Source organism: Solanum lycopersicum, chromosome 8 (genome assembly GCF_036512215.1).
Source record: "Solanum lycopersicum chromosome 8, SLM_r2.1".
NCBI classification, from domain to species: domain Eukaryota; kingdom Viridiplantae; phylum Streptophyta; class Magnoliopsida; order Solanales; family Solanaceae; genus Solanum; species Solanum lycopersicum.
In genome coordinates, this window is record NC_090807.1 from 67,207,499 (window position 1) to 67,219,149 (window position 11,651).

The following is an 11,651-nucleotide window of genomic DNA, read 5'->3' on the forward strand; positions in this document are numbered from 1 at the left end:
TGGGGAAGTTAGCAAAGCAGTGGAAATATGGGCTGGGCTGAAAAGAAAATAGGCCCATGAGCTTGGATTTCGTTGGGAGATTTATACGAATATTCGATTAAATTCATTATTTGCTTTTTATGACCGGGATACATATAATATAAGTTGATTATACACGATTACACATACATGTGCATAAATTATTTTAACTAATTCGATGGGTGGAAATTTAGTTTAATTCTTCTTTATTTGCTAGGAGCTCAAAGATGTTCACATTATTATGGTACAAATAGTCTATTAAATTCATTATTTGCTTTTTATGACCGGTATATATATAATATAAGTTGATTATACACGATTACACATACGTTGTGTATAAATTAATTTTAACTAACTCAGAAATTTAGGTTAATTCTTCTTTATTTGCTTGGAGCTCAAAGACGTTCACATTATTATGGTACAAATAGTCGATTAAATTCATTATTTGATTTTTATGGCTGGTATACATAAAATATAAGTTGATTATACACGATTACACATACATTATGCATAAATTAATTTTAACTAATTCGGTGGGTGGAAATTTAGGTTAATTCTTCTTTATTTGCTAGGATCTCAAAGATGTTCACATTATTATGATACAAATAGTCGATTAAATTTATTATTAACTTTTTATGATCGATATACATATAATAAGTTGATTATACACGATTACACATACATCGTATGCATGCATAACTTTATTTGCTAGGGGCTCATAGACGTTCAAATTATTATTTAAGGTGAAAGCACTTCAATCACGATGGCATATAATACATATAATAATTCACAAATAACATTTGCTAAGTGTGTCTTTATAGATGGCATTTAAAATATTTACGTAAATACACTTTCTCATTTGTTAAATACGCTTTATCAAGGATATTCAGAATATAATTTACAATTTACCATTCGCGTTTTCTCTCTTTAAACATTAATTTACTTTCTTACTATCTAAATTTGAAACTATTTGAAAATAAACATTACTATATATTTCAATTCGAATTCAATATTGATCATGTCCAATCCCCTTTATGACTTGTTAACAACTTTTGTTAGTCATACGAGTTGAAAGATATGGGTCATATATATGGATTACACAAATATGGTTGAGATAAATTAGGAATTAATTAATTAAACTACTTTATTTTTTGATTTATCAAAAAAATAATATCCAAAACTTCCACCTTCTAGGTAGATTAGCTGTATTTGGATTTTGGATTGGTTGACTTTAGAATTTTGACCAGCTATATATATAAAATCAAGGGGATTTCCCTAGGTCAATTGTATTTTAGTTCCCAAATAAATAATTAGTAATTTTCATTCCACTGTTTTTTGGCTTTTTGAGACTTGATTAAGACTAAGTAAATTTTGTTGACATTAAATATTTTTGATAATGCAAAGAATTAAAATATCTTGTTAAACCTATTTAACATGTTCCAACTTGCAATAATATTTATTTATTTATTTGTAAATAAAAAGGAACAAATGTCCCTCGTTGCTCTTTTTCCTCTCTTAATTATATTGAATTATTTTTTTTATCGTGCTATGAATGGACATTGCTCGAATGTGAGGAGACAAATTATAAATAAAATAGACGATGTGAGTTTGTCCAACTTTCAACAAGTCGCTACATTAGTGGCGCATAATCTAAGGTCAATCGCTTCACTTCAATATCAATATAATAGTATTTTTCTTTTAAATTAAAGTAGAAAGTGCGCACATACTCATCGTGTACATGTCCAAAAAAAAATTCATGGCCAAGCGGGCATTATTGCAATCATTTTATCTAAAAAAATATAAAACAATTAGATACAATACGATACACTTTTATTTATTTACTTAACAATAAACATTCAAAAGAAAGAAAGAAATAAATCTTCCGCCATCTTGCTCCCTTATCGATATAAACCACTATAAGGTGAAAATATTTACCATTTGAATAATGTCCTGCATGTAACAAGTAACATGTGAAAGGTAAAAAGGTCAAGGAGCTCGTAAGCGGGTATTATTGTGATCATTTTATCTAAAATATATAACGTTTAGACATGATCATTTTATCTAAAAAAATATAATGGTTAACAACAAATAAATCTCTCATTATTTTGCTCCTCTTATCAACCCAAACCACTATCTTCATCTAAAGGTGAACAATATTTACCATCTGAATATCGTCCTTCTCGTAACAAGTAACATGTGAAAGATAAAAAGGACGAGGAGCTAGTAACCCCACAAACACAATAATGTCATGAGAGTTAGCAAGTTGCACTTTAACGTTTGTCAAGAAATGGAAATATTGCAGGTAAAAATGTTGTCCTTGAATTTAACCTAAACTAGATAAAAATTAAAATAAAATGCTCACATGAATTCAATTTCTTCATATTTAGGTCTTCAAAGAGGGCCCATATTGCAACTGTTACACGCACAACTTGCCAATGTTTGTTTGTTCATCACATTTGTGTGTGGTGGACTACAGCTCAAAGTGTTGTGTATGTGACTGTTTATCTTTTCACTATAGGACCACAAAGTCTTTTTTTTTCAAAAAAGAAATCATTGTAGTTGGTTCTAATAGGAAAAAAAATGGTTATATTTTCTTTTTAATTTTCTAAAGGTTCGAGCAGAATGGTGGTTAGTTTTTCTTTTCGTTTTTAGTGATTTGTTTAGTATCAACATGAATTGATCAGAGATGATTAAGATTATTCTAGTTGATCGCTATTCTTTTTAAATCATTCAACAAGAAAAGGAAAGACATTATTGTCGAACATAGTTTTCATGCACGTGACATGAAACTTTTAGATTTTTTATTAGAGTAGAGATCGCGATAGAGTAGAAATATAGTTAGGACTTATAATCGTTGTTAGAGTAACTTATTATGATTATTTTTTTATCGTTATTATATATATATATATATATGTGGGTGGATGTTTGAGAGATGTATATCGAAGAATCTCGTCAAAATTACCTTAACTTCAAAAGAAAGAGTATTATTGATTAAGAAAGCGAACTCAAGAATACGAGTTTTCTTTTTTAGTTCTATCAATATATGTTAAAACTAAGTATTATATATATGTGTGTGAGTGAGAGAGAGAGAGAGATTTGTCATGAGAATCATATGAAAAGAATCTCACTAAATAACTTTTTAACTTCGAGAGAAAAAGCATTCACGATTAAAAAAATGAAACTGAGTACGTTTATCAATATATAATATACATGTCCAAATTATAGTATTAGAAAGTCATCAATTAATGAAATTTGATTACAATAAACATATATTCATGAGTACAAATCCACTTTTATCAACGAAAATCCATCATCACAATTAAATATATGTAATAACGATAAATTTAATTACTTATAGCTCAATATATATGGTGCATTAATAAAACATAACCCCACCCCCTTCCCTTCCTTTTCTCTTCTCACTTTTTTTTTTTATGGTCGATGGGTAAATATATTTTTAAATCTATATATTAAATTTCTCAATAATAATAACCATCCAAGCCATTAAGCAAGTTCTTGATTTTTCTCCACAACCCTCACTTCTTTTGCAGATCTAAGCACATTAGCCTGTAATCATAAAATAATATATGTCATTTATAATAATATAAAATATATAGTATTATTAATTAAGAATATAGAAATACAAAATTTGAGGAAATTAATTAATTAACTAACCTGATGTTGAGTGATTTCAACAGCAAATCCATCAACAATAACCAAAGACAATCTCTTTATATAGCTTCCTGCCTCAAATGTATTTGCTAACAGCTCATCATGTTTATTGCTTATGTACACATCCAGCTCATAGCTTCCCTTCTTTGTTCTATTAACTCAGACACGGAATCAAGATTTAAATGTACGTACGTATCAGATTCAAGGTAGTTCAAATTTATTTTTTACCAAAAAAAGATATGTTAGCTACGGAATATATTGGTAATCCCTAGCTAATTCATCGCTAAAAAAGCTCCTTGCTATAGTCAAATTTTCTTATAATAAGTTGATTAGCATGAGATTTTTGTTGTTCAGCTACGAAAATATTATTTTAAAGTTCTTTTTATAAAAAATTTATAAGTGAAATAAAGAAGAAATACTGACCTTTTGGATCGAAGACGTTCGTATTCAGGATCATAGTTCATAAAAACAAAGTAAAGTTCACTCTCTTCATTTGCCATTTTATTACTCTCTTTTATTTTTCTTCTTATTTTACCAAATGAAAGCTCAACATGCTATTTATACATATAGAATCAAGTCAACACACTTTTATATGCAACATAATAATAATAATAATAATAATAATAATAATAATAATAATATAAGATACTCCTTCATCTTTAGTTAGCCATATATTTGAATTTGATTTTTCAATCGACGTGAATCCAGATTAACTCAGGCTCCAATATAAATATCAAAGCCCTGGTAAAAACAAGCTAGTAGTTAAGATTGTTCAATTTTTCATCTCGTAATCCTCCCCTTGATTTCCCCTTCCAAAAAAACGAATATCGTATATTAAACCATCTTTATTTTGTCACTAATCGTATTGTGATTATTTCACCGATATAGAGAATTTTTTATTTGAGTATATTAAGATTTTACACGTTCTATCGATTAACATTCCTAAAAAAAATACTTACCTTACCATTAATAATCGTCGATAAAGATCTAGAATCTAGTAATGTAGTATATGTTTGTTGGTACAAATTAACTTCGTATGATTTTTAAAAATAATTTATAAATTCAATTTGCTAATCCATCGTGTAATTAAGTGGTAATATAAAGATAATGCAATTGATTTGCTTTAATCGTGCTTAATGATTCCAATACGAAGCTTCTTGATTCTTTGGTTCTGCTAAAATAAATAATAATTAAAGTACGCTATTAACCATGCACACGCTTTGGAAGAAAAAGTCAACAGAATATAATTAATTTTATTAAAAAAAATTATACTACTGGATCAGTCAAAATGTACGTTACACTAATTAATTAATAAATTAAATCATAGCTTGTTGTTATTATATTAATATAAAATCCTAATAACCTTAGCTCTATAAGCCTAATAATCATCTATATTTTTTTTAGTTATTAAAAGGCAAAAAAGGAGCTGTATTATGTGTAGCCATTGGTCCACGTGTCGTCAATACCGTGACTTAATGAGATTGATTGATTCATATATTAATTGAAGCTTGAAAATTAATTGTATATATACAACTTTTGTATAATAAGTAGATTAGTAGAGTACTTCCATGATCTAAGTTCAATTAATAATTGATGAATAATCTAATAACAACAATTAAAATATATTCGATGATTTTTTCGACGAATGAATATCGATTGACTTCACTAGATTGTAACGTTCATAATTACTTGTTACATTTGAATACATATTGAATGGGAGTAAATTTAAATATTTATGAGGTATTCCAAGCTTATGTCTCGTCCGGTATTTGTAAAATAATCCGCCCCATATTCTCCTCTTTTATAATATTGATATAAATATTGAGTACGAGTAAATTTTTACGAAGATGGCCCCTATTTAGTATCAAGATGGAGGAGTAGTCATGAAACTACACGTGTAAGATTTGACATGTATCAGTGAACTCATCAAGTGGTCCTCTTGAATCTACACTGTTTTTGTGATAGAAAAAATAGGAGGAAACAAACTAATCAAACTGACTGTTTGTTATTTATATTAAAGTCTAATTTAAATTTATATTGAAAAGTTGTATATTAAAGTTTAAGTGTTTTCAAATAAAGGCGAATCCAATTAAAAAACATTCATATTCAATATCTCTGATTAACGATAGAAGAATATTTACCGCTCCATCTTAATTTTCGTGGAAAAAAGAAAAAGGACTTTGATTGTCTATAAGATGCCCCTCTGTTGTGTGTAAGAACCACACGTGAGGCTACTCTATATTTCTGTCCCTTCCAAGATCCCTTTATTAGTTTATTATAGGTCAAAAGAAATTGTTTTTCTACCTCGTAAAACATAAAAATAAAATATTTTTTATAAACTTTACTTGTAGGATTTTACTACTGATATGTTCATTGTTATTGTATTTAAGTAGAATACAGACCAAGAAAAAGCATATGCAATGATCATTAGTTATGAACTAGTATTGATTAATTATGTGTTTTATTTCTGTTTAAGTTATTAGATTACATTTTAATCAATGTGGTTTTGTATCAACACTTGTTACACTTTAAAAGTGTTAGTCACTAGACAGTATTAGATTACACACTGAGATATATATAATTAGAAAGAGAACAACACATCATATATCATATATCAACAAAAAAAAATTATCAGAGTCAAAAGTTAATAGTAAAAATATTATTTAAATAACTCAAAAGTTTTCAAACATGTTTTAAAGCATACATCTATTATGTTGCGTGACATAAATTTCTTGAAATCAGCTGAACAAGTCGACAATCAACAAAAAAATGTTGAGCAAATTCTACAAGCTACTTTTCATCGTATATGTTTCAAAGCATATCTTATTCCAATTTGCTCGGGAATGAGACGTTGTAATACATGCTTCAAAGCATACACGACGAAAAGACTCTCCTAATATCAATATATATAGATATATGTATATCGTTCACACTAAAATAACACTAATTCGAGTAATTTTTCACCCTCAATACATCTCCTAGGTATATTACTATTTGTTCCATTGTAGGCCTTGCCTCTAGATCATTATTTATGCATTTCAAAGCTATGTTTAATACATTTAAAACTTGTTTTCTTTCTTTGCCTTGTACAAAAAACTCAAACTCCCCATTCCCCATTTCTTCTAATTTCATCATCCATAGCTTTCTTCCTAATATATCCAACAAAATAATCCCAAAGTTATACACATCATTTTTTTGGCTTAACATTTCACAATATGCATATTGATCATCAAGTGGGGGCGGATTTTTTTGCCAGGTATCAGAAAACTCTGTCCTCTCAGCTAATTGCATGAAGCCATAGTCAGATAGACAGGCGGTGAAATCGATGTTGATCATGACATTTGATGCCTTGACATTGCCATGAACATTTAGTTGTATATCCTTTTGATCTTTTGGTGGATCTTGTGAGTGGATGAATGCAATGCCATGAGCAATGCATACAATTATTTTTAAACGTTGTTTCCATTCTAGTGCCGTTTGACCTAGATTCCTTGCTCCTACAAGATAAAAAAGTCGATGTATATAAGTTAAATTTATAATTATAATAAAACGTGACATGTACTAACACGTAATGATCATAGAGATATCTGATTGGATAACTATTCATAACTATACATTTTTGGTTAGTTAATTTAAAGTAAACTAATTAAAAACGATATACGTATTAATCTTAAACGAATTTTACTTAACAATTATAAACATTCATTAATTGCAATATGTTTAAATCCATTTTTTTTATAGTTCTTAATTTTTATTTTTTTGGAAATTATATTAAAAAACGAACTATAACAATAAATCTAAGCGAATTTAACTTATCTCTATATGAATAGATAATTGAAAAAATGCACGAATTACCTAAAAGATAACCACATGTAATTTATAACAAGTACGATTAGTAACTTAAAAATAAGTGGACGTTATTTTTTTAGTGTGTTTTTTTCATTTAGTATCTGATACTCGCACCCTATATACCTCCATTGAGAATTAAATTGAATTCACGTAAAAATTTAAGATTTTAAAATTCGAAATTTTCGTGACCGAAAACTCACCAGCAAGTAAATCAGCAAGGCTTCCCATGGGGTAGTAATCACAAACAACAAATTTGATCCTCTTTGAATATAAATAAGCTGTGATTGGAACAAGTTGTTTGCAATCTCTACTAACCCTAGCAAACTTCTCAATTTTTCTCCCAAATTCATTCTTTTTCAAAATAACTTTTCTAAATCTTTTTAAAGCACAAATTTTCCCTTTTAAAAGCACAATTTTTTCAGTCATCCCTAAATGACTTTCTCCCATAACTCCACCTGATGCCCTCAACACTTCTTTTAGTGTCAATCTTGGCTCACAAGTACGCGTCACTGCTTTACCTGTCGAGACATAATATAATTAAATAGAATGATTATGGAAGTCAACATTACATGTTATGTTATAGCAAGTAATCTCCATTTTCAAGATTTAAAAATCACAAACTTTAAAAAGGTTTATATGTAGATATCTTTTAGGTGACTTCATAATGCAACAAATTAATAATTACACTAGCCGTATAAAATAAACCTTTGAGTGTGTTTGGTACGAAGAAAAATGTTTTCTATGGAAAATGATTTTCTGAAAAATATAAATGATTTCTTACTTATTTAATGATGTTTGATAAGATGTAACCGAAAGATATATACATACAAATATAATCTAAACAAATATTATAAAGTTGCGGGTGGGGTGGGGTGGGGTTGGGGGTGGGGGGTATGTGTGGGATTGGATGTGGTGGACGACGAAGAAGAATGAAATGTCATTTATAAAACCTATTATCCTTACTTTCACCATAAAAATCGCATATTTTTCTCGAGAAATATTTTTCTAAGATTTTAGCCAAGAAAAAGAAATTATTTTCCTCGATACCGTACCATGGTTACGATTAGGATCATTATTTTCATCAAAAAATACAAGAGGAACATCTTGTTTGAATCCTATAATAAACTCTTCATACTCATAAATTGACATTGATCTGCAACTATTTTCTTCATGATCATTGAAATTCCTTTTAATTTGATGTTTAGTGACAAAAGCTCTTGATAACATCTTTAATTAATTATATTAAAAAAAATTGAGTGTTTAAGAAAACTTTCAGAAATAGTATCATTTTAGAGAATTTATAATGTTTTTGGATGTTGTCTTATTGGTTATAACATCATAGAATTTATCGAATACCAAGTTGTAAACAATTGGTATTATATGGTATTCAATTATGATTAATTAATTGAGTTTAAAGAAGATAGTGAGTTGGAATCCTTGTTTTTCACCACAAATTTTATTGGTTAGTAATTAAATATATCTTGTTTGTTTATGTATCGAGACATGAAATTATACTCCCTCCGTCCAGAAATATTTGTCATGTTATGCTTATCAAAAATATTAGTCAAAGTTTTTATAGTTTAACTCTAAAAAATAGGACAAATAATACCAGACGGAGCGAGTTTTACTTAAAAATTATTTGTTTTGCTCTTCAAATGAATTGATCTTTGCAAAATTTTATTCTTTAGCAATTGAACTTATATCCAGGAATGACACTAGGGCGGTGTGAGGTTGGATAGGGCAAGACAGATTGAACTTAACCCGCAAAATTTTTAATCCATCCTGGTTAACAACTTCTTTCATTTTCAACCCGCCTTAATCCACCCAGCATAATTTTTTAATATTTTTTTTCTAGTTAAATTTGGTACAAAAAATAAAGTCACAAAATAAATTTATTTTTTCATTTTATCGTATTAATTTAATGAATAATGAATTAAAATTTTATTTTTTAGAAGTAAAATGTAAGAAATTGTACTATCTTTTACTAAACTGCTTTCATTCACTATCTTGAATATTTTTATAGCTTTAAGAAACTAACTAAAATAATATTCTACCACTGTGAAAAGTTGAAAATAAGTTTGAGCCCGTTTAAAATCACATATACCCGCAATCGATAAGACGAGGGAAGGAGAAGGACATGATACTTTACCTACTTTATAAAAATATTATAATAATATACTACTTCAATTTCAAGACAATATTGATCCCTATTTTGTTCTTGATTTGTGCAAGACTGCGTCATTAGCAAATATATAAACTAATGTTACATATTTATACAAAGTTTTAAATTTTGTTTTTAATTCAATTTACCTTGCCCAATGACAAATAGCAAGATTTAAGGATTGACGATCAAATATATAATCATGGCAATAGCTCATCCATACTTACTATTTTAATATTTAAATTATATATATCGACATATAACAAAGTTTATTTTTCATTGAAAAGAAAAAAAGGCTACATTAGAGAAACTTTTAATAATGTTGAAACTTTTTGGAAAACCTAAGTTTATCTTAGATGATCGTCGTAGCCTAACAATTGATATCAAAGCATATGGTTTGTTGAAACGAGCATGAAAATGGAGGAATGATAGCGTGAAGCTCGATTTAGTACCTTCTAGAGGCACACACACAAGATGAAACTAGCACCAAGTATCGAATAACTTTGTCCATTGAAACTTATACACGATAAAAACATATCACCTTGTCCTCTTTTTTTTTGGTCGAGATTTGAACCTTAGTCTCACGTTATTTACTCACTTCATTGCCCGTTAGACCACACTTTATTGGCATAAGGTGAGAGTAGAAACTAAGTCAAATATTTATTTCACTCTACACATAAATATTATTGGATTAAAAAATATCACTATGTTTTATACCTCTTTTAACCTCTCTTTTCCCATATTCACTGTCCACCTTCCAAAGCAAAATAGAGCAAAAACAGCCTAATTAATCCTTCTATATATATATATATCCATAAACATCATTCTTTTGTCTTCAGAGAAATAGACTTTGTTCTATTAAACCAAATTTACACAATGGACAAACTCTCCATTGCTATTTTCTTCCTTTTTTTCGCCTTTTCATTTGCTCGAACACCAGTAACGCAACAAGAAAACGATATCATTAACATCAAACTTCCAGAATTCGATGCCACCCCGACCACAAACCAGATTGACAAAGAAACTCAACATGTTCAAGACAATGAAGATCACATTCCTGAATCTAGGGACAAAAAGAATAAGGTATTACCTTTGACGCTTGTTCGGCTTCATTCAATCAACCGCCACTTTCCGGATAGATCTAGGCGTCCTTCGCGATTATGCGACCACCATCATTTCCATCATGCAGACAACCTGAAGCCAAGAACACAGTCAAGACACCTTGATGATCAGATCCCTTATGGTAATGATATGATACCTTCTGAAGATGATGATGATGACTTTGCACATGTATTTCCTGGAGGCCTGCATCAGGTTCCGGAGGAGTGGATGAGTTTCCTCCACCAAAACAACGAAGATGTTGATGATGATGATGTTGATGAACAAAAGATGTCGAGATTCATAATCAAGCGGAACAAACATGACAAGTTTGGTAAAATGAAACTGAAGGGTCATTTATATGACCCCTTTGAAGAGGAGCACGAGCACGAAGATGAGGATGGTGAGATTTCAGCAATGCAGCATGAAGATCATCATAGCTTTGATAAGAAGAAAATGAAGAAGCATTTGCACCATCACCATGAAGAAGAGGAGCAAGAAGCTGTAGAAGGAAATGAGGCACATAAAGAGGAAAAGAAGACAGGTGGTCTCGTTAAGCACATTCGCAAGTTCTTGGATAATTACTTCGATTGAAGCAGTTCTGCAAATGTGCTCCATGTTTTTTGCTTTAGTATTTTGTATTAGTACATGTATTTGTAGAATCACTCTTTTGGGTTGAGGCCTGGAGACAACCTCTTCGGTATAAATACAAGAAGGTTGCGTACCATACACGCCCACCCTCTCTCCCTAACCCTGCAATAGCAAGGGAACACTTTGTGCATAGGATACACCTTTACCTTGTTTTGATGTGTGTTTTAATAGTCACTAGACAAACTTGCATCCATGAGAGGTG

The 11,651-nt window shown here is 29.5% G+C and overlaps 1 protein-coding gene and 1 long non-coding RNA gene across 2 annotated transcripts; both read right to left on the reverse strand.

The window, feature by feature from the left end:
- Window positions 1-3,243: 3,243 nt before the first annotated feature.
- LOC101259470 (subtilisin-like protease SBT2.5) lies at window positions 3,244-4,390 on the reverse strand. The gene is made up of 3 exons (XR_183033.5): window positions 4,114-4,390; window positions 3,694-3,841; window positions 3,244-3,585 (listed from the first exon to the last, which is right to left on the reverse strand). It is a non-coding gene; the product is annotated as a subtilisin-like protease SBT2.5 (long non-coding RNA).
- Window positions 4,391-6,504: 2,114 nt separating this feature from the next.
- LOC109120920 (probable inactive receptor kinase At5g58300) lies at window positions 6,505-8,688 on the reverse strand. Its single transcript, XM_019215193.3, has 3 exons — window positions 8,592-8,688; window positions 7,740-8,057; window positions 6,505-7,187 (listed from the first exon to the last, which is right to left on the reverse strand). The coding sequence occupies exons 1-3, from the start codon at window positions 8,686-8,688 to the stop codon at window positions 6,634-6,636; spliced, it is 969 nt and encodes a 322-aa protein (XP_019070738.1). The 3' UTR covers window positions 6,505-6,633.
- Window positions 8,689-11,651: the final 2,963 nt, after the last annotated feature.

Bases quoted from the DNA above. Each gene is read 5' to 3' on its own strand.
- LOC109120920 (XM_019215193.3), bottom strand. From the start codon at position 8,688: ATGTCAATTTATGAGTATGAAGAGTTTATTATAGGATTCAAACAAGAT. The intron at 8,058-8,591 runs GTACGGTATCGA...ATGTCTCGACAG, and splicing joins TGATCCTAATCGTAACCATG to GTAAAGCAGTGACGCGTACT. The intron at 7,188-7,739 runs GTGAGTTTTCGG...TTTATCTTGTAG, and splicing joins CCTTGCTGATTTACTTGCTG to GAGCAAGGAATCTAGGTCAA.